Genomic DNA, 23,738 nt, shown 5'->3' with positions numbered 1-23,738 from the left:
ACACAGAGCATAATTAGCCAAACGCCTGTTTGAATAGCACAGTAGACGACCTGAGCGATCTACTCGTGGAGTATGGACGCAGTAGGTCGCAGATGTAGGCAGATGCCTGACCATGGAGTGCTCTATAGGTCAGGGGTTCCCAACCTTTTTTCCCCCAGGGACCCCCAAACATCTCTGATGAAATTCCTGGACCCCCCTCCTAATAAAATACCATAAAATACGTTTTTTTTGTCATTTTAATACTTTTTTTTGTCATTTTAATAACAAACTGCTTATACACAGGCATATGCATCATAATTAGACCCACTATGCTTCTTTGACTTGTGCCTTCAATCAACAAATCTAATCTTGCACCATATGTATTTCAAAATTTTGGCCAATATTCAAATACTGTATTCATCCTCTCAAATCAGGCCCTAATGGTGAACGGTTTGCATTTATGTTGAATGAAGTAAGAATCCACTGCAGTAAAAATATCCTCAACTCGAGTGGTGGTAGTAAGGTTGACTGACATGAGAATGTCCTGCTTCAGATCCTCATTTTCGATATATTGCACATAAACGATGAGCACAGCCTCGTCTGCGACAGTTGTAGTTTCATCAAGTTGTATGGCAAATGGACCCTTTCTAAGCTTTTCTGACAGCTGCTGCTCGCAATCACTTGACATCTTATCAATTCGGTCTTTCACTACATTGTTCGAGAGTGGTACTGATTTTAGTTTATCCGCCACCTGTGGGCCGCACAGTTTCTAAACCATTTTGATGCAGGCTGGTTTGATGAGCTGCTCGCCAATATTGTGCGGTTTCTTTGCTTTTGCAATTAAAAGCGAACACTCAAAGGAGGCTTCGGTAGCCTTCTGTAAATCACTGCCACCCCTGCTCCACGCTACTCTAACATCAACAGGCTTGTTCGCCTTGAGAGACTGTTCTTTCCTCCGAAAAAAGTCCGGATCCTTCCCAACGGTTTCTGGGTGCTTAGACGCCTGATGTCTCTTCAGCTTGCTGGGCTTCAGGCTCGAGTTTGCCAACTTTTCTCCACAAATCACACACTCAGGTCGTTTGTCTGGTCCCTCAGTGAAGCCCATGGTGATGTCATTTTCGCGATTGCTGTAGGTCCTAACTTTTTTTGCAGATGAGCTGCCGTCATCTGCTTTTCGTTTGTCACACATTTTCGCCTCTGGCGGCTGACTGCAGACGAGCCGAGAAAGTTAACTAGCGTGCTAGGCTAGCTACGGAAAGTGATAGTCAACTGATTCGCGTTTTAGCGGCTACCCGGTAGCCTACTGTTAACGTTCAAAAATCATGTCTAGATGTTTATTTATTTATCTTTATTTTGTATTGTAGTGGAGAGACTATTCATGCTTCTGATGATAAAAATATGCTAATTAAATATTTCTCTGAAAGAAAAAAATAATTAAAAAATAATATATAAAAAAAAAAAAATTAAAAACTCAAATCATCTGTGGTCTGGCGGACCCCCTGCGCCCCCTGGCGGACCCCCAGGTTGGGAATCACTGCTATAGGTGATGACCAGAACCTTAAAGTGAAGTCTAAATTTGATGGGGAGCCAGTGAAGGGAAACTAAGATGGGAGTGATGTGGCATGACTTTAGTCAGCAGCCTTGCGGCAAAATTCTGGACCATTTGTAGCCGGCCCAAAGTGGACACGTTGAGGCAAGTGAACAGGGAGTTACAATAGTCCAGGCGGGATGAAACAAAAGCATTAACAATCATTTCCAACTCCGCTGGGGACACAACAGATTGGAGTTTAGCAATATTTCGCAGATGGAAAAAATTTGTCAGAGACCTAATGTGGTGAACAAAGACTGGGCTGTTTCTACTTTCTCTGTGCTTCTGGGGCTTTTGTTTACTATGTGGAGTAGCACTGGTTACGTACTTTAAAATTCACTGGTTTCAAATTCATTTCTGATTACTTTACGTTCATTTAAGAATTAAAGTCTGTAACATAAACCATTGGATTCCATTTAGTGACATAATCTACTTTTAATTACTTTTGGATTGCTTTGCCTTTGAAATCTGTAGAATTTTTTTTGGACTTTATGGTGTTCTTGTTTTGTTCTTGACTTATTGTGATGTTTCTTCTTGACTTGTTTAAAGAAGACGTGTCCGGCCCATGGGGACATTAACGTGTGTCATTGGGCCTTACAAATAAATTGTATTTGATATATTTATATAAAACTTGTAAAAGGGTGATGAAAATCAGTTGGATCTATTCCTGTTAATGAGTAAGATGTCAAATCTTACTTTTTCAAAGTAACTCGGGGTGTGATGTCTCTGTTCTTCTACTGCAGAATATTTACCGTGAGAAGGATGTGGACAAGTCAGGAAGCATGAGCTCCATCGAGATGAGGATGGCTGTGGAGGAGGCTGGTAGGAACAATATCTATCGTTCAGTCAATACTGACGTATTCAATATCTATCCTTCCGTCAATACTGAGTGACGTATTCAATATCTATCATTCTGTCAATACTGACTGACTTCAATATCTATCCTTCTGTCAATACTGACATATTCAATATCTTCTGAGTGGTCAGAAGAATCGTAAAAAGCACTATATATAAATGCAGTTACCATAGTGACCTTGGTTAAGACCCCATTAAGTCATCAATATATCAGTCCACTTACCATCCAATTACCATAGTGCACCTTAAGACCTCATCAACCCTTTCACTACCACATACCAAAGGGTTAACCCTTTCACTGCGACAATACAGAAGGTTTAACCTTTCACAACCACACTACAGGTTAACCTTTCACTACCACTACAGACGGTTCCGTCTGTAGTGTAGTAGTGAAAGGTTAACCGTCTGTAGTGTAGTAGTGAAAGGTTAACCGTCTGTAGTGTAGTAGTGAAAGGTTAACCATCTGTAGTGTAGCAGTGAAAGGTTAACCATCTGTAGTGTAGCAGTGAAAGGTTAACCATCTGTAGTGTAGCAGTGAAAGGTTAACCATCTGTAGTGTAGCAGTGAAAGGTTAACCATCTGTAGTGTAGTAGTGAAAGGTTAACCATCTGTAGTGTAGTAGTGAAAGGTTAACCTTCTGTAGTGTGGTAGTGAAAGGTTAACCATCTGTAGTGTAGTAGTGAAAGGTTAACCTTCTGTAGTGTGGTAGTGAAAGGTTAACCTTCTGTAGTGTAGTAGTGAAAGGTTAACCTTCTGTAGTGTAGTAGTGAAAGGTTAACCATCTGTAGTGTAGCAGTGAAAGGTTAACCATCTGTAGTGTAGTAGTGAAAGGTTAACCGTCTGTAGTGTAGTAGTGAAAGGTTAACCTTCTGTAGTGTGGTAGTGAAAGGTTAACCGTCTGTAGTGTAGTAGTGAAAGGTTAACCATCTGTAGTGTAGTAGTGAAAGGTTAACCTTCTGTAGTGTGGTAGTGAAAGGGTTAACCTTCTGTAGTGTGGTAGTGAAAGGTTAACCGTCTGTAGTGTGGTAGTTAACCGTCTGTAGTGTAGCAGTGAAAGGTTAACCTTCTGTAGTGTGGTAGTGAAAGGTTAACCTTCTGTAGTGTGGTAGTGAAAGGTTAACCTTCTGTAGTGTGGTAGTGAAAGGGTTATGTCATCAATATATCAATACAGAATTATGTTATGTGTGGGTTATTTAACGATGCACTGTCTTCTCGTAGGCTTCAGCCTGAACAACCCTCTGCACCAGATCCTGGTGGCGCGCTACAGCGAGTCTAACTTCACCGTCGACTTTGATAACTTTGTGAGCTGCCTTGTGCGTCTGGAGACCATGTTCAGTGAGTATTAAACACTATTACTGCCTGGAGACCTTGTTCAGTGAGTATTGACACTATTACTGCCTTGTGGAGACCTTGTTCAGTGAGTATTAAACACTATTACTGCCTGGAGACCATGTTCAGTGAGTATTAAACACTATTACTGCCTGGAGACCATGTTCAGTGAGTATTAACACTATTACTGCCTTGTGGAGACCTTGTTCAGTGAGTATTAAACACTATTACTGCCTGGAGACCTTGTTCAGTGAGTATTAAACACTATTACTGCCTGGAGACCATGTTCAGTGAGTATTAAACACTATTACTGTCTGGAGACCATGTTCAGTGAGTATTAAACACTATTACTGCCTTGAGACCTTGTTCAGTGAGTATTAAACACTATTACTGCCTGGAGACCATGTTCAGTGAGTATTAAACACTATTACTGTCTGGAGACCATGTTCAGTGAGTATTAAACACTATTACTGCCTGGAGACCTTGTTCAGTGAGTATTAAACACTATTACTGCCTGGAGACCTTGTTCAGTGAGTATTAAACACTATTACTGCCTGGAGACCTTGTTCAGTGAGTATTAAACACTATTACTGCCTGGAGACCTTGTTCAGTGAGTATTAAACACTATTACTGCCTGGAGACCTTGTTCAGTGAGTATTAAACACTATTACTGCCTGGAGACCTTGTTCAGTGAGTATTAAACACTATTACTGCCTGGAGACCTTGTTCAGTGAGGATTAAACACTATTACTGCCTGGAGACCATGTTCAGTGAGTATTAAACACTATTACTGCCTTGAGACCTTGTTCAGTGAGTATTAAACACTATTACTGCATTGAGACCTTGTTCAGTGAGTATTAAACACTATTACTGCCTGGAGACCTTGTTCAGTGAGTATTAAACACTATTACTGCCTGGAGACCTTGTTCAGTGAGTATTAAACACTATTACTGCCTGGAGACCTTGTTCAGTGAGTATTAAACACTATTACTGCCTGGAGACCTTGTTCAGTGAGTATTAAACACTTACTGCCTGGGAGACCATGTTCAGTGAGTATTAAACACTATTACTGCCTTGAGACCTTGTTCAGTGAGTATTAAACACTATTACTGCCTTGAGACCTTGTTCAGTGAGTATTAAACACTATTACTGCCTGGAGACCTTGTTCAGTGAGTATTAAACACTATTACTGCCTTGAGACCTTGTTCAGTGAGTATTAAACACTATTACTGCCTGGAGACCATGTTCAGTGAGTATTAAACACTATTACTGCCTTGAGACCTTGTTCAGTGAGTATTAAACACTATTACTGCCTGGAGACCATGTTCAGTGAGTATTAAACACTATTACTGCCTGGAGACCATGTTCAGTGAGTATTAAACACTATTACTGCCTTGTGGAGACCTTGTTCAGTGAGTATTAAACACTATTACTGCCTGGAGACCATGTTCAGTGAGTATTAAACACTATTACGCCCATTTTTGCAGTTAAAAAAGTACCATACCAGTTTTTTAATAAAAAGAATTACATGTGGGTTGCAAGTCATTCTTGCTTTGATACAAAAATCTAAATTTAATAATATTTTACCATTATTTAAACATGTGGTAGTTATATTCTACTGATTCCTCACTGCCAATGGCTTTCATTGTGTCTTAAACACCACATAAACTGAAGGTCACCACATTTGAACTAGAATGCCACACTAACATCTCATGATGTGTCACTTGTTTTCTGAAAGGTTTTGCCATTGTGATGTATTACACAAGGTCCTTGAAGTGCTTGATTTTTGACCAAATAAATCAAGGCATGGGATTCCTTAACAGAGTGCCAGCCATTAACATGGGAAACATGGTTAAATGCCAGGACCCACTTCAATGATAGCGTTGTGAACGCATAATCTCTGTTTTAGATTATGTGTCTAATCTGCCTGTCGCTTATCAATGACTTGTTTGCAGTCAACATTGTCGAAACGGATTGTTTTTTAATCAGTTCATTTTCGTTTTATAGCATTTTGAAAAGCCCTCGTTTTTCACAAAAATATATAGATTCCGTGATAAAAGGCATTTACTGGAATATTCTAGCATACACAAAAACGGTGAAATTTTTTGGCCTGTTTATGAATAGTTTTCAAATAAACGCTAGATTATTGATAGTATGTGTACTTATGCATGCTATAGAGGCGGGCTGAAAAATCGATTCTCTCATTTCCTCATCAGCGATCACAACCACACACACACACACACACACACACACACGCATAGGGCAAACGCTCTTGTCTCTGTGAAAACAGCTCTGATTATCCTAAGACTGGTCAAATTAATTCCTTACCTGAGATCAGATGTTATCCAAAAAGATTATTCCAATTCCTGATCGCCATTCCAAATATCGATCACGCTTATTGATTACAGTGTTGGGTCCTGTAAATACATAATCCACGCGTTTTCCGGGCCGGCGAGCACAATCGATCCTTCAGTTGGCTTGAGGGAAAAGTTAAATGAGCAAACTGGCCACCCCCCCTGCATCAGTGTAAAGTAATGGGGTGCAGTACCACAGGGAGAGACGATAGGGGGCGGTATCTTCCCAATTGAGCTCAGAGAGACTCTGCAGCACTAACCGAGGCTCGATTGATGAAATATGAAATCAAATCGCCAATAAAAAAAAAAAGACAAACAATCGCTATATAGCGTCGGGGGCACTCAACGGTTGGCATGAACTAACGACAAAACGCGTCCGTGGCACTCAATGTGTTAAACAGCCAATTTTTTTTAACAAGGTGCTTAAAAAGTAATTGAAATTCAAATCAACCATTCACATTGAAAGTTTTGTTCATCCATGATAAAATTGTTCTGAATCAGGACATAGAATTTTTCCATAGTGTAACTAATTGTCGGAAATTGGTCATAAATATTGGATCAGATAATTTTTTTCTATAAAAGAACAGCATTTAAAAGAAAGGTGCTGGGAAAAGTACTTGAAAGTCCTTGCATTTCATTTTGCAATGTCTGTGGGATGCAGCTGTGTGTCAGTGGGATTGTCACCCTTACAGTGAAAAAATTAAAATGTATTATATATTGTAACTATTTATTGTAGGGCAAATATAACTGAGAGGGCATACATACCCTCATCTCGCACCTTGTTGCCCATATGTGCATGTCCAGTTAATTATATTGATTTGTTATATTGTTTACAAATTACACTGCTTTTTTATTCTATAAATTTTTTTCTTCTCCACTGTACTTATGTCACCTGTACCATGTCTTATACTACCTGTACCCCCTCCTCCATGCTGCTATGATGCCTGCATTTCCCCAAAATCAATAAAGGAATATCGTATCTTAAATACATTATAAGATACTTTGGACTCTTTTTCTCTGCAGAAACGTTCAAAACCTTGGACCGGGACCAATCCGGGATAGTGGAGTTTAATATCTTGGAGGTAGGCCTTTTGCATGTTTACCAGTAATAAACGCATCATTGTAAATTGTAGTGGTTGATGATTATAATTCGGTCCATCTTTTCTTTCCTTTCCTTAGTGGCTGAACGTGACCCTTCTCTGAGGATGTGCATTTCTGCCCCCTTGTGGCCATTTGGGAGTATTGTACAGAATTGTGCATCTATTGCATTCACATGCCTTACTTAAACTCTCTTGTTTTGTACTTTTTTGAAAGACATAGTACTGGAAAAAAATAATGATACATAAATAATGCAATTTAGCCATAAAGAGATTGGGATTAAATACTGGATATAAGGTACGTTGGAGATGGGTAACATTATGTGTGTGTAAAAGTATATATTGTGTTTTGTAATATCGATGGGGGAGAACCGAAGAGACATGTTGGGGAAAACAAAACAGCTTTTTGTGCTTTTGACAAAATAATAAAAGAACCTTCTTTCTGGAAATGCTTGTGCTGCACTGACTTCAAATGAGAAACAATCAAACAACGATGCTCGCAATGTCTTTTATTTCTTCTAAAACAAAGAAATTAAAGGTTTTTATATATTCGCACAGATCGATTTTTCACATTCATTCTCATGGCAGTTTGGAAAACAAACTTTAACCCAGTGTAATGGATAGATTCTGTTGACAGTGGTGTTGGATTCCGGTGGTTCAGCCAGTATCACCTCCTCATCTGTTGACTCTGCGTTGTGTTTATTTCTTTGACGTCTTCTCATACTGGCTGTACAATCTTTGTCATTCCCCTCTAATGCAATCCGTAACCATAAGTATTCGACACTGGACAGCGTAGTACCTTTCTTGAAAAACGTTGTTTATTACATAAACAAAAGCCTCAGATCAGATGTTATCAGATTGTATTGTCCTTGCTATCGTCTCTTCTGCTGTTCAGTCCAATAGTGGCTAAGGCCTTGTCGTTAGCCAAAACCCTTCTCCCGTTAGCCGAAGCTAATGATGTGTCATCTCCCCCACCCCTGGCCAGGGTGAGAGGGATGAGTCTCTGATGGTTCTTCTCTCCTGTGGGATTTGTTTTTTAGTCTAACTCATACGCGGAAGAACACTTAGTTATATGATCTTCGTCATAGCAACGATGGGCCCGCCCCTTTTTCCTCGTTACTATGTGACGCTGCCATCTTTGACCACAGCTACTTGACCCAGATCACTATAGCAACGGCACTGTTGATATCATCCCCCTCTGTGATTACCCTGCTATGTGGCGCCAGCACTGCTGTGAAACACTTGACCTTGATGCCTCTGTGGTATCAGTCTGCTGCAGCACACTCTCTGCCTGCCAGCTACTTTTTAAGATCTATAGATCCGTCTCAGTAGACGCTGTCACCCACCGATATATATCTACATTATATGCCTCAGATCAGATATAGACATCCTTAATCAACCTTCAGGATCAACAAACTACTTGGTTTTTCAATTAATTAGGCTGTTGTTTGGACGCTCTGTTTCACCCAGCTGATAACGGCCCTCTGCCCAGTTTGACTGGAGACAGACATACCTGCTCAAAATGATGATAATGGTATCCTCTTAAAGCTCATCTCTATATCTGTTATAAACCAAATGAAAATCATCGATTTCCTTCAGTGGTGTGAAATACTTGCCAATAGTGCAATTGTTCCGTTGACATCAGCTTAGTCAGATAAGAATATTTGTATAATGGCCTTTGCTATTTAGAATTTACTAAACTAAAATAACCTTGTGATCATGACAAATTCCAAATTTGGATTAGATTTGAAAAAATGCATGTTTTCCTGAACCCCAGGACAGTTCAGTGAGTATTTCACACCACTAGAAAATAAACTAGAAATCACAGAATCAGAGAAAGAAGTCTCCAGTCTGGAATGTAAAGTCTGGGCAATGGATGGGGCTACAAACAAATCTCATTTTATTTCTGATTCAGACCTTCTAATGTGATCATATAAACCACATTTGGGTGTAAGAGCTCACATAAACACTTGGGTCCAATTGGGTACCACTACTTCAGGCACGAGACCCTGTACAGGTGGACCAGGGTGTGGCCGTTTGGTGTGAACCAGAGTTCTTACCTCCCCAAACTAACCAAACCAAAGGGCTAGGCCACCTCCACAAACCAAAGGGCTAAGCCACCTCCCCAAACTAACCAAACCAAAGGGCTAAGCCACCTCCTCAAACTAACCAAACCAAAGGGCTAAGCCACCTCCCCAAACTAACCAAACCAAAGGGCTAAGCCACCTCCCCAAACTAACCAAACCAAAGGGCTAAGCCACCTCCCCAAACTAACCAAACCAAAGGGCTAAGCCACCTCCCCAAACTAACCAAACCAAAGGGCTAAGCCACCTCCCCAAACTAACCAAACCAAAGGGCTAAGCCACCTCCTCAAACTAACCAAACCAAAGGGCTAAGCGATCCAGGGTTCGATTCCACCGGACCAAAAGGAGGCAGGTGTGTGAATACGCCCTTACATACTGTTAACAGTCTACATTTAGAAAACGCCCGTCTGTAACACATTTGGTTTTGTGTAGAATCCCAACATAATGTATAAGAAATCTGACGTCATTGCTTGAAATAATCACCATCCAACAACAACAAATCTACAGAAAGATGAATTGCAAGACCTACTTAATTTAACCAGTATTTTTGTTAACATTTATTTTATTAATCCCCTACAGAAAATAGTCTTAACGTGTCCAGAGACCACATGTTAGGCATTTCACCAGAGAGGCCAGTGCTAGGTCAGCTGATTTCCAGGAAGCCCTGGAGCAGGTAGGGGGTTCAGTCGGTGCCTTGCTCAAGGACATTTGCACAGGAATGGACACACATTCCAGAGAATGAAGTTCCGTTCCGTCTGTTTAACCTGCTACCCTGCCGCCTTCTGAAGACGATGGGACGAGAATTCATAGGCGGTCGGCAGCACATACGATGTTGCTCTGCGGCCCAGGGTTCAAGGGTCATAACTGCGCTTTGTTCCGGGCGTAGTCCTCGGCCCACTGGAGAGCCTCTGCGAGGTCGTCGGTGCTCCCGGTGCCCTTGGCCACCACGGCAGAGCCCCCCGCGTTGCCTCCAAGGTGACTGCAGACGGCCAGGGCCCAGTCACTGGCAGAGAGAGCACCATAGCCCTGGAGAGGGGGAGAGAAATGTTTCAAGTTTGTTTTATTAACCGGCTGTCATGTGGCAGTGGAAAGGGTTAACCTTCTGTGTGTTGTCGCGGTGAAAGGGTTAACCGTTTGGTAGTGCGGCAGTGAAAGGGTTAATTGTAGGGATGCTCGATATTGGCCAACTCTTAATTTCCGATACCGATATCAACCGATACCGATATATGCAGGGTTCCCCCCCCCCCAAAATGGAATAATTTCAGGTAATTAACATTACATATCTCTTGTTGTGGAATTACATATCTCTTGTTGTGGAATTAACACAACATTATGCATACTTTTGACAAATAAAATCTGAATTTGTTCTTACTTGCTTGCCTGGGTAAATAAAGGTTATAGAAATGTAAATATTTTTTTAAACCGATACCGATATTTTCCGATATCACATTTTAAAGATTTATTTTTTGGTGTTTTAAGTAAGTAAGTAAAGAGGAATACAATCTAAATGTTAAGGGAATGCAGACTGTTGTAGCTTGGACTGGGGTCCTTATAACAATAACTTGACAACACATGGTAGCTGCAGCTATTTGGGACAGCTCTGTTGTCACTGGACGTTGGTGAGGGCACGCAGATGTCGGTATCTACTGCGCATGGGCGTTGAGCAACAACGGCTCCGCGCAGATTACACGACACGTTGTCGGCGAGTTTTGGCGAGTATCCAAAAACGAAAACACCTTTTCAGCGTCGTCAGTAGGGCAACGCGTTTTCCTGCCAAAACGGCATTTCTATTTAACTGGGACAGCAAACGTATTCATTCAGCAACTAAACGAAAACAAAAACACCTAGTCTAACCATGGCCATATCGGGGCTAGGGTTGCCACCTTTCAGAAAAATAAATAAGAGACACCTGTCATCAAGCGCGTGCAAGAACATTTTTTGGGCGGTTTTTGGGTGAAAATGGGCGGATTTTGTAACAATTATTATTTAATTTTTTTAACTTTATTTCGGTTTTAGGGTTAGGGTTATGTTATTTAATTATTTTGGGGAGCCAGCCCCCCAAACTCCTGAAATGCATAGAAATCTATGAAATCTAAATAAAACAATCTATGACATTTATATTAAAAAGAGCTAGCCCCTGAAACCCCTAAAATACATAGGACAGATGCGCATAACAACATAAGAGTTTAAATGGGCACACTTTCATTATATTGATTAATATAAATACATGTTTATTTATTAGACTTTAAAAACTCAACATTAATGAACAATCAATCATATTAGTCAACTGAAATAGCCTAGATTATGCCCACATCAGCAGCTAATATGTAGGCTCCTGGCTGCCAGGGCAGGTAAATAGAAATACCGACATCTAGTTAAAAACACAACCAGATAAATAAGATGTAATATCCCATACCGAATCAATCTCAGGAGATGTAGAACTGTGACACCTGTGCTTGGGTCCTTTGAGTTCTTATATTTCGGGAATGTTGTTCTCCTGAGGCATGCTGTCTGATGTCAGTCACAAGGTGGAGTGTCTAGACCAGGGGTGGCCAACCAGTCAGAGACTAAGAGCCACAAAAATTACTGTGGTACCACAAAGAGCCACACCATATACCAGCGTTTCTCAACTTTCTTTTTCAGTCACGGCACCCTTCATGTGTTTATAGGTCTCACCCTCTGGCCTCTGAAGTTGCTAATGTCTTTTTATTTGGGCCTCACAGGGTTAAAAGTACCCTGTGAGACCCACGGTTGCAAAATTACAAAATCACTTTTAGCCATTTAAAAAAATAATGTTTATTTAAAAAATGTTAAAGGGGAACTATTTTACTATTTCTTTCACTATTTGGGCACTTTTACACAATTCCTGTGAGTCTATGGAACACCTAGGTTTTTTTTTTTTTTTTAAACTGCATTGTTTTGTATTTCTAATCAAGTACTAAAAACCGCATTTCTCTACCTCAAGATCTTAAGCCGTTTTGAGGCTGGGCTCCAACCACTGTGTGGCCTGGTGCCAACTGCCACATTATTATGCAGCTGAGAAATCTCTGACATCACAGATATGCACATTTTCAGATGACTCAGTTCAGTGAGGGTGAATATTGTTAATATAAGTCCACATAGCTAAGAAACAATGGTAAACACTGAAAAAGCCATTTATAAGATAGTTCCCCTTTAAGCACATGTATAGTCAATTGGTCCTGTTGTTCAGCCTCACAATGCTATTTGATAGTAAATGTGTTTATATGTCCCACCCTCTGGCCTCTGAAGTTGCTAATTTCTTTTTAATTTGGGCCTCACAGGGTTAACCTCTTAAGCCCGAGATATACAGTAAAAGTGTATATTTTCAGCATTACGTTTGTTTACCAATTATTTTAACTGTTATTAGTGAAATATAAGATTATAGAAATCTCAGGGCATTGAGTCGGAAACCGGCGCATATTGGCAGGAGGAAGTGGCACATCCAAAAGTGAGTGTAGTCTTTTGAAGGAAGAGACTCAGGGCTTTCAAATTTCGAAAAACTACCCTACCCAGCTCACACCAGCCCCTGTCAATCATCTGACTTCTGGATTTACTTTTTAATTTCTCTTATTTTTTGGGATTATCTCCCACAAACCTGAACGTTATTGCCATAAAACAGAACGCAGTTAGTTTCTCTACCTTTCTGTGAACGTCTTGCAAAAAACGGTGTTGCAATATGATGAAAAATGGTGGAGAACAGGGGAGGAAATTAGGCCACTTTACTGGCCAAATGCTGGTATTTTTTACGTTTGGCTGGTAAAAAAAATCAGATACCCGCCAGTTGGCTGGTAAGCCAAAAAGTTTGTTTCCTCCCCTGCTGGCGAGTATACAAAAAAATAAAACATTCTGCAATCACTGCACTGGCAAACGGTGCGCGTCTTCTGAGTGTTCGCTTTAGTTGACAGTGCCACGAGAGCACTGCACAAGACCACCCGCGGACATATAATGTTTAATAAACGTTTGCGCAGTACTGGCCAACCCGCGGACATATAATAATAAAAGTCCCGCGGTACTAGGCTAGCCATCAGGAGCACTCGCAAACAGATAACGTTAAACACAGCAGAAGATGGAAAACAGACAGACTGACCAACGGGGAACTGCATCCAACCCTAGTACAACCCTCGAGTATAAGTTACTAAGGACACATTTAAATCACAGAGGTGTAATGTTAGTCTACTGGAACTGTATACAGTGGTTAGCTTCTAGTTAGCGTTTTAGCTATAGCTGCTTGCTAGCTAACGTTAGCCCCGTGTGCTCAAAGCAGCCAGCTAGGTGTATCTGTTATGACTATAATGTTTCCAAAAAAGCACCGGACTACGACGTAAGGTTAGACATTTTATTTCATGCTCAAAAGCCCCTGGCTTGCACATCGCAGTCACGAAAGGGGCTAGCTCAACCAGTGCACTGTGCACAACAGCACACCAACCCAACTGACGTTACCACAACACTTGACGGTACTTCACAGCACTGTCGTAAGACCACCGTACTGTCTTAAAGGCACAGTGTGCCTACCCAGATGCATACACAACATTGACACGGCTTGACATACAAAGAAGTAATTATCACAATTAGCGATTTTTTTTGTCTGGTAAAAAATCTGTTTGGCTGGTAAAAAAAATCAGATACTCGCCAGTTGGCTGGTAAGCCAAAAAGTTAGTTTCCTCCCCTGGTGGAGAAATTTACATTATAAAAAAGATGGCAGAATTCAGTACTGTATCTACAAAACCTTCTGTTTAATCATCTTCCCTTTATTCATTTGCTTAGATTTTTCAGGTCTGGTCAATTTTAGCATGGTGTTATTTACAGTCAAAGATTTTTTTCTTTTTTTAAATAGAATTGATATTCTCCTTTGGTTCATTACGATTTACTCAAGCCTAGTAACAGACACGCTATTTCTGACACTGATCCATATATGTCCCTAGATTCAGATACCAAGAACATGCAAATGGACCATTTAAAAAAAATTGTAAATGTTTATTCTACGTCCTTATGGAATGAGTGACATAAAAAAAAAAGTAAAAAAAAAAAAAAGTATTATTATTTTTTTTTATGGATGGAAGAGCCGCACATTGACGGGCAAAGAGCCGCATGCGGCTCGCGAGCCGCGGGTTGGCCACCCCTGGTCTAGACATTTTCAAACAGCAACCATGACAGGCAGCGCACACGTATCTTTCTTAGCAACGTGAAAGCGCTAATTCTCATTGGTCGTAAGAGTTGCCAAGTCCGTTTATTTTCCACAACCTTTTTGGCTTGTTTTTGTAGGTCGGCTGGCTCATTTCTCTCACTCTACTTGGCAACACACAGCTGAGCTCTCACATTCCCAGTCACACAGCACATCATCGCCCTGCCTTTCATATTGATTCCCCGACCTTAAAATACGGGACGAAGTGCGTCCCGTATCAGTTCAATACAGAACAAGTCTTTTAGTTTCCAATTACGGGACGATTCCGTATTTTACGGGACGGGGGGCAACCTTAATCGGGGCCGATATCAATATGGGATCAGAGCATCCCTAGCCAAAACATCAGCATGTTCGTTAGCAAGACCACATTGGGACGAGGCGACGTCACCTTGGGCACTTGGCAGGCACACAGCACCGTCCCAGACGCCTCCTGGTGAGACAGCAGCATGACCAGGCTTCCTGGAGCTCTGTCACTCAACTGGTTCACAGTCTTCATCACCACCTGCAGAAGAGGAGGGAGGGGGGCAGCTTTGATAGTTGGCATTCTTTTCAAGTTTCTTTGCACAAATTGTCAGAAATGATCATTGTGTTGTTAAAAGGGGAAATCCACCCTAAAACAATGTACATTGTATGATCTTGGACAGTTATGTTAATATCTATAAACATAAGACAATTGTCTCACTAAGCTGGAAATCAGAGCATCGATACCTGCATTTGTGACACACTTCAAGTGAGTTAATCCATTTTGACAGTGAATTACAGTAGTGGTCGACTTTGTGGGCTCATGTCATTTTAGTTTGAGCTATTGCATCCAAATGAGTTATTTAAATCCAGTAGGACTCACAGCTTTGAATCCGAAAATGTACCCATATCCCAGTAAAATCACCATGGGTAGGCCTACCGTCATAGTTCCCTTGTTCCATTATTCACTATGGAGCAGCTCTAGGATTAGTCTCTTAACACATTGAGTGCCAGCGACGTCATATCTCGTTTTATCAGCCCCCCCATTGAGTGCCGACGACGCAAAATGTAGTTTGTTTGCCGCATTTTTTTTATTGGCGATTTGAATTCATATTTCATCAATCGAGCCTCGGGTTAGTGCTGCAGAGTCTCTCTGAGCTCAATTGGGAAGATACCGCCCCCTATCGTCTCTCCCAGTGTAACTGCACCCCATTAGTTTAGACTGATGCAGGGGGAGTGGTCAGTTTGCTCATTTTATTTTTCCGTCAAGGCATCAGAAGAGACCAAGTGATCGCCGGCCCTCAGAACAGCGACGATTATGTATTTACAGTACCAACACTGTAATAAATAAGCGTGATCAATATTTGGAATGGCGATCAGGAATTGGAATAATCTTTTTGGATAACATCTGATCTCAGGTAAGGAATCTATTTTACCAGTCTTAGGATAATCAGACCTGTTTTCACAGAGATTTCAGCATTTGCCCTATGTGTGATGTGGCTGTTTGGCTGTGATCGCTGATGAGCGTTTATTTGAAAACGATTCATAAATAGGCCGACAAATGACAACGAGTCTAGTGTATTCGAGAATATTCCAATAAATGCAGTTTATGGGGAATCTTAAAATGTTCCGAAAATTTTCGAGAGAATGATAGCTTTTCGAAATGCTATAAAAAGGATATGAACCGATTAAAAAACAATCCGTTTCGACAATGTTGACTGCAAACAAGTCATTGATAAGCGACGGGCAGATTAGACACAGCCATAATTTAAAACATAGATTAGGCGTTTTTAACGCTAACATTGAAGTGGATGATGGCATTCAACGGGGTAAAAATGTAAACAAGGTCGGCACTGAAACTGTTAACACTTTCAGTGCCACGAGGTGGCGCCAGAGTTGGCTCTTGAATGCCACCATCGGCGCCAATGTTACGCTTAATATCGCCTAATCTATGTTTTAAATTATGGCTATGTGTCTAATCTGCCTGTCGCTTATCAAAGAATCCTTTTCCAGTCAGTGCTGTCAAGGCAGATTGGTTTTTTATCGCTTCATTTCCGAGAGCATTTTGAAAAGCACCCGTTTTGAGGTAAAAAACAGTCCATTCTGGACCATTCTATGATAATCGTCTTTTACTGAAATATTCCAGAACGTTGATATTTGTCGGCCTATTTATGAATCGTTTTCAAATAAACGCTAGATGATCAATATTATACGTGCACGCACGCACATTCGAGCCGCGCACGGATAATCGCTGTGTTCATTTCCTCTTGGATTTTTACAGTGAAACCGATAAGAGCCCATTTCACAAAACAGCTTATATCTTCATCAAAATTAGTCTGATTATCCTAACACTGATAACATAGATTCCTTACCTGACATCAGATGGTATCCAACTGGTATATTCCAATTCCTGATCACCATTAGAAAAAATCGATAAGTGTATAGATCCAACGTGATACAGTAGTACACATGATTCCGCGGGGCTCAGAGGATCCAGAATGAACTGTGGTAACCCCGGCTGGATCAGTGGACTGGAAAATGTGGAGTACAGGATTTTTTCCCCCATCCATTTTCATTGAGTCCATTCCAAAATCCCTTATGTCATCTGGGAGACAATAGGGGGCGCTTTTTTCCACATCTGATCGCCGGCGGCACTCGGGTATACTAGGGTAGGCTCGCGTGATGCAATATGATTTCAGATCGCTAAAAAAAAAACAATTTAAAAATCCGAGAAATATCGTGAGTGGCTTTCGACGAGATATTAATAATTCCGAGAAAACTCATGAGTGGCATAGAAAGTGTTAATGACATCATCACTAGAGTGAGATGTGTTCATATTCACAAATCGAAACAGAGCTGTACAGTAATATAGGAATAAGACGTGTATTCTATTTTATGGTAAATTTGCTCCCTTTAAAAAGGGAAGCACTTTCAGGATGTTATTGTTACCAAGATTGTTCTCTGTTTCACAAGTACTAAGCTAGCTATGGTACTGACTGAGTTAGCTATGAGCTCTAAAAGTACTGAGTTAGCTATGGTACTGACTGAGTTAGCTATGAGCTCTAAAAGTACTGAGTTAGCTATGGTACTGACTGAGTTAGCTATGAGCTCTAAAAGTACAGAGTTAGCTATGGTACTGACTGAGTTAGCTATGAGCTCTAAAAGTACAGAGTTAGCTATGGTACTGACTGAGTTAGCTATGAGCTCTAAAAGTACTGAGTTAGCCATGAGCTCTAAAAGTACAGAGTTAGCTATGGTACTGACTGAGTTAGCTATGAGCTCTAAAAGTACTGAGTTAGCCATGAGCTCTAAAAGTACTGAGTTAGCTATGAGCTCTAAAAGTACTGAGTTAGCTATGAGCTCTAAAAGTACTGAGTTAGCTATGAGCTCTAAAAGTACTGAGCTAGCCATGAGCTCTAAAAGTACTGAGTTAGCTATGAGCTCTAAAAGTACTGAGTTAGCTATGAGCTCTAAAAGTACTGAGTTAGCTATGAGCTCTAAAAGTACTGAGTTAGCTATGAGCTCTAAAAGTACTGAGTTAGCCATGAGCTCTAAAAGTACTGAGTTAGCCATGAGCTCTAAAAGTACTGAGTTAGCCATGAGCTCTAAAAGTACTGAGCTAGCCATGAGCTCTAAAAGTACTGAGTTAGCTATGAGCTCTAAAAGTACTGAGTTAGCCATGAGCTCTAAAAGTACTGAGTTAGCCATGAGCTCTAAAAGTACTGAGTTAGCTATGAGCTCTAAAAGTACTGAGCTAGCTATGAGCTCTAAAAGTACTGAGTTAGCCATGAGCTCTAAAAGTACTGAGCTAGCTATGAGCTCTAAAAGTACTGAGTTAGCCATGAGCTCTAAAAGTACTGAGTTAGCTATGAGCTCTAAAAGTACTGAGTTAGCCATGAGCTCTAAAAGTACTGAGTTAGCCATGAGCTCTAAAAGTACTGAGTTAGCCATGAGCTCTAAAAGTACTGAGCTAGCTATGAGCTCTAAAAGTACTGAGTTAGCCATGAGCTCTAAAAGTACTGAGTTAGCCATGAGCTCTAAAAGTACTGAGTTAGCCATGAGCTCTAAAAGTACTGAGTTAGCCATGAGCTCTAAAAGTACTGAGTTAGCTATGAGCTCTAAAAGTACTGAGTTAGCCATGAGCTCTAAAAGTACTGAGTTAGCCATGAGCTCTAAAAGTACTGAGCTAGCCATGAGCTCTAAAAGTACTGAGCTAGCTATGAGCTCTAAAAGTACTGAGCTAGCTATGAGCTCTAAAAGTAAGGAAAAAGCAATGCGAACACATCATTGATATACATATATAATGGATTTTGTACATTTGCATGTTTTTCTTCCTTCATTTTTTTTTCGTCAAAGATTTCTTTCAACCATCTCAGGCAATGCACTTCGATGAGGTCATCACATCAGAGACAAACACCCCTCTTGTATGGTCTCTCTTGTGCTTAAATACCCTCAGATGAAGATAGTCATAAAATACAACATAGACGGTAATCACATAAGTGACTCTCAGACTCATGACACATGTTCTAATGTTGGTCTAAATAAACAATGATGAATGTGTTATTAAATAAGAGATATCAAATGATTCCCTAACAGCATTTTCATTTCCTTCAGAACTCATGACTCAAACAACAGGGCATTTCTTTGTCAGTTTGAAAAATTTCTTTCAGAATTACAACCCTAAAAAGTCTAATTGCTGTGGAACTCATCTTTAACGAGAAAACATACCGAGATAGAGTCGCTGTCGACAGTGTCGACTACCAAGGTCTTGTCCCCATTCTTCTCCAGTAGCCGCTGAGCTTTTATTACAGCCTGCAAACACAGAAACACATTTGACAAAGTATTAAAAACCATACTAGAGGATCAACAGCATACAGTAGTACTTTATGCAGTAGTAGTGCCTGGAGAGGAATTGTGTTGTTGTCAGTAGCACTACATGGCAATGGTTGAAGCGAATATACACAAGAATGTACATGAGAATACAAATATTTAATGGTTTAATGGACATAATGGTACATAGTGTAATTAGGAATGTATTTCTTTGTACAGGTTCCCACAGACATTGCTAAATGAAATTCAAGGACTTTTACGTACTTTTACAAGAACTATTTCTAATTTTCAAGGATGTCACTTGAAGAATACAATTCACTTTTAAATGCTGTTTTTTTAAGCATCTTCTTGGCCTGCGTGCCAGCTAGAGCATCACACACAAAGAAATGAGGAAAAGCAGTTGGAGCGCGCGAGACAGCGACTCGTCAGATTTGATTAAAACAGAACACAAAAAAAATATTTCTTGATTCAGAACAATTTGATCATGGATGAACAAAACATTCAATGCGAATGGTTGATTTGAATTTCAAGGACTTTTTAAGCACCTTGTTAAAAAATGGTCTGGCCTTGATTTTTTTGGTAAAAAATCAAGCACTTTAACCTCTTCCACCCGGAGCCCATTTTCTGAAAATCCTGAAAATTTTTCTTTGCATCTTTGACAGTGAATAACACCATGCTAATAATGACCAAACATTAAAAACTGATCTCGTTCAGTACCTTCTTGAGATCATGTGTACAAAAAATCTAAGGAAATTGATAAAGGGCACGGCTGGGTGGCGTAGCGGAGATTGCGCTCGTCACCAATGCAAGAGACTCCGGTCTCGAATCCGGGTGTCAGCATTGCCTCCGGCTTGGGCCGGCCGTCATACTGGCTCAATTGGCAGAGTCAGCGGGTGGAAGTCGATGGGTGGTAATCTGGACGTTGTGGACAGCGACTCCTACAGGTCGGTTGGGGGACGCCTGCACAGCAGAGACAGGAAATAGTGGGGGTAGTGTGAGCCTCCCACACGTTATACCTCGCCAATGAGAGTCCGCGCTGGCAGGTGAAAAGATGTGACAGGCTGCCTCCTCGTGTACCGGAGGGGACACGTGATGCAAGGCTTCTATCCTCCCCACAACAACCGACCAGTGGGGGGCATATGCGAGCAACGTTCAAGACAGGGGAGGGGAGAATTGGAAAACATGAAATTGGGATGGGAGAAAAATAGAAAAAAATAAGGAGAACAAGTGGATAAAAAAAAAAGGAAATGGATAAAGGGAAGATGATTAAACAGAAGGTTCTGTAGATACTGTACTGAATTCTCCCATCCGGACCAATGCAATTTGAAATATTATTATACAATATACAATAGCAGGCTTATAAATTACCTTATTATAGCCAATTCACACATTTATATATATATATATATTAGAGCTGGGCCGTTAACGGCGTTAATGCTATACTAGTATCGCGCGATAATATAATTAACGCATTAATCTTTTTTTTTTACCTTTATTTACCCAGGGTAGGTTCGCTGAGCACAGATGCTCTTTTTCAGGAACGCCCTGCTTCACATTCACACAGTTCCATTCACACCTGGGAGCTGCCCAGTACAACCACAGTTGACACCATTGGCCACTGAGCAACTCCACTGGAGCAGTTGATTCAAGCCATGTCACATAGTTCAAGTTTGAAATGATTCTTTCTGTTTTGCTCCTGAGAGTGCTAGATACTGTACTGTACTGGTAATATTATTTATTTGTGTTAACTTCTGAATAAAACAACTTATTAAACACAAGTACATCTTATTGAACATTATTTTGATATTTCATTACCAATTATCATAGCAAAACAGCTTTTTCAAACAGTCTGTAATGCATTTTGGAAACGGGAGATGGGCTCATGGTGTAATGGGCCACCTGGCCTGAGAAACATAAGGAGGAAAGAAAAAGTAAGGACTTACTTCTGGTCATTATTTGGGTAGAACACACATATTTTGAATGCCTTCGGCAGTTTTTATTTTTATTTTTGGGGGCATTTTAATCTAGATTAATCTAGATTAAATCCAGGATTGCAGATAGATTAATCTAGATTAAAAAAATTAATCTATGCCCACCTCTAATATATATACATATATTATCTTTCAAATGCCAGAGTTCAATTTGGATTTAGTATCACCAGGCATGCATGAGAACAGATAATGAAAGAGAGACCTGGGATGCGGTTTTTAGCCTCGCGTAGCTTGGCTTTGCTTTTAGTGGGCCATATCGATTAGCCGGAAACGGAAATGGGAAATGCTGAAATAATAACGTGAATTATTCTAAAAGTTATAATTATTTTGTCTCATCTTGTTTTAGTCAACATAAATTAAGAGAGAATTCGTCATGGTTTTTGTAAAATACATTTGTGTCCTCAGATGTAGTCAACGATTATGCATAAATAATTTAGTCACGTTAGTGTCACATGATCTACATTAACGTGACGTCACGTCTCGTTGTCGTCGGGGGGAAAAGCTTTGTTGACGACCATATATAGTCATTATTTTCGTTGACAAAATGAACACTGGTCATGGCCATTGTCAAAACAATAATACATCGCAGGATTTATATGAAGTTTGTTGTTAGATGGCATGCTTTGAAGCAACCTCCCTCTGCTTCTAGACACGGAGGCAACTTTTTTATTTATTTTTTTGACCTACTTTTTCTGTGGATGGTTTTGTGAATAAATCTCTTATGCTTCAATTACTGTGTGTTTATTCTATAGCAATAAGGTTGGGTGAATTCGGCCATTGTATAAAAGTATTACATCACTTGAAGTCGTGTGTTATACAAATTAGATCACACCTATGGGGGTCTAACGACTACAGCTTATACCAATAACCATGAACGGAATGTGCTACGCTCTCAACACTCCTGCGGCAGCCGAAGAGTTCTACCAAAAGAACATAGCATTTAAGACGACGGAGGCTAAAGACGATGGCTAGGCTGCGAGAAGAGCTAATAGCCTGGAACCTATATCCCAGACACAGACTTGCTCTCTTTCATCTGTGTACACCCACTACCATCAACATTACACATGGATACAACAAGGACAAGACCACGTTCACTTAAAAAGGTAATGTTGGGGGGCGGTCAGGTGACGTAACGGAGATTGCGTTCGTCACCAACCCCGGAGCGGCTGGATTCGCCTGTTCGAATCCAGCTCACAGCTCCGGGGTTGTCACCAGCTTGGCTGGCCGTTCACACTAATACAATTGGCAGTATTAGAGGGTGGGAGAAGCTGGCGGGGTGGGTCCGGGTCGTTGTAAACAGCGACTCCTACAGTTCGGTCGGGGCGCCTGCTAAGCGCGGATAGGATCTAAGTGGGATAGTGTGATCCTTCCACACGCTACGCCCTCTCAGTGAGAATCCGCGCTGCCAGGTGAAAAGAAGCGGTTGATTGGCTGGACGTGTGTCGGAGGAAGCACGTGGTAGCCTCCACTCTCCCAGACCGACTGTGGGGGGTAAGTGCGCAGCGACCAGGAAGGGGATTGGGAATTGGCATAACGACTAACATTGGGATGGGAGAAAATCGGAGGAAAAAGGAGGGGGGAAAAGATTTAAAAAAAAAAAAAAAAAAAAAAAAGTAATGTTGGTATGAAAATAAAAGAAACAGACGAGTACTAACACTGAGATTGACCCTGCTATAAGTTGTTATGAATCCCGTTAGCGCTTGAAGCACACTAAAACATCGTATTGACTTTTTATTTTTCATATAATGTTGGGTACATGCTCAGTAGAGTTAGAACGCTCCCAGTCTTAGGGGCTGTGATGTTTTGTTAGCACACTTTATGCACATAGAAGTGCGGTGGCAGGTTCGCTAAGCTAATGTTGTTAGCCGAATGCTCTGATGGAGGCCGCCATTTTAAGTTTAAAGTGACGTCAGCGATCTACGGTTGTACTCGACGGACAAAAGGGAATGTGTGTGTGACCGACGTGTGAAATTTGTACAGTAGGTCCCAGTGAGAATTGCAATCAGTGTGTACTGTGTATTTATTTACAGTATCCTATTATTGCTTTGTTGGTTAAAAAAAAATAAGCAATTTAAATCAGAATATGTTCCATTCCATGTCTGACTATTTCTGAATCTATTGACCATTTCAAGGAATGTTTGGTTACTATTGGTCTTCTAGCCTTCTACTGAACTTATTGTCAGCTGATGGGGTTTTGGCTAACTAGACTATACTTAAAGAATAAATAGAATTGCATTATTTACAATATAAAAATGCCTTTTTTTCATTAACGAAAACTAGACAAATTGCATCCGTTTTCTGCAACTAAATCTAGACAAACAAAAAAGACAAAATCGAGACAGAAAATTACTAAGACCTGTAAGTTGACTAAAACTGACTAAACGAAAAATAAATGAAGGTGACTAAATATGATGAAAACGAAAAAGGAGCATTTGACACATGACTAAGACTAAAACTAAAATTCAAA

At 40.6% G+C, this 23,738-nt stretch overlaps 2 protein-coding genes across 4 annotated transcripts in view; one reads left to right on the top strand and one right to left on the bottom strand.

Annotated features, from left to right (window-relative positions):
- The window catches only part of capn2l (calpain 2, (m/II) large subunit, like), a 49,010-nt gene extending 41,249 nt beyond the window's left edge, over positions 1-7,761 (top strand). The window contains exons 18-21 of the mRNA XM_084318527.1: positions 2,311-2,389; positions 3,641-3,757; positions 7,129-7,187; positions 7,285-7,761. Of these exons, the coding sequence (XP_084174653.1) occupies positions 2,311-2,389; positions 3,641-3,757; positions 7,129-7,187; positions 7,285-7,308 (279 nt within the window). The 3' untranslated portion in view covers positions 7,309-7,761. The remainder of the gene's footprint in view (positions 1-2,310; positions 2,390-3,640; positions 3,758-7,128; positions 7,188-7,284) is intronic.
- A 1,745-nt stretch (positions 7,762-9,506) lies between these two features.
- aars2 (alanyl-tRNA synthetase 2, mitochondrial (putative)) overlaps positions 9,507-23,738 on the bottom strand; it is an 88,036-nt gene continuing 73,804 nt past the window's right edge. For all 3 annotated transcript variants that reach the window (XM_084317827.1, XM_084317826.1, XM_084317828.1), the window contains 3 exons: positions 19,179-19,262; positions 14,878-14,991; positions 9,507-10,312 (listed from right to left, as the gene is read on the bottom strand). In XM_084317827.1, coding sequence (XP_084173953.1) covers positions 10,145-10,312; positions 14,878-14,991; positions 19,179-19,262 — 366 coding nt within the window. In that variant the 3' untranslated portion in view covers positions 9,507-10,144. The remainder of the gene's footprint in view (positions 10,313-14,877; positions 14,992-19,178; positions 19,263-23,738) is intronic.

Source organism: Notolepis coatsorum (assembly GCF_963971535.1).
Source record: "Notolepis coatsorum genome assembly, chromosome: 7".
Classification (NCBI taxonomy): domain Eukaryota; kingdom Metazoa; phylum Chordata; class Actinopteri; order Aulopiformes; family Paralepididae; genus Notolepis; species Notolepis coatsorum.
The sequence above is the reverse complement of the archived record's forward strand: the minus strand, read 5'-3'. Positions and strand labels throughout refer to the sequence as shown.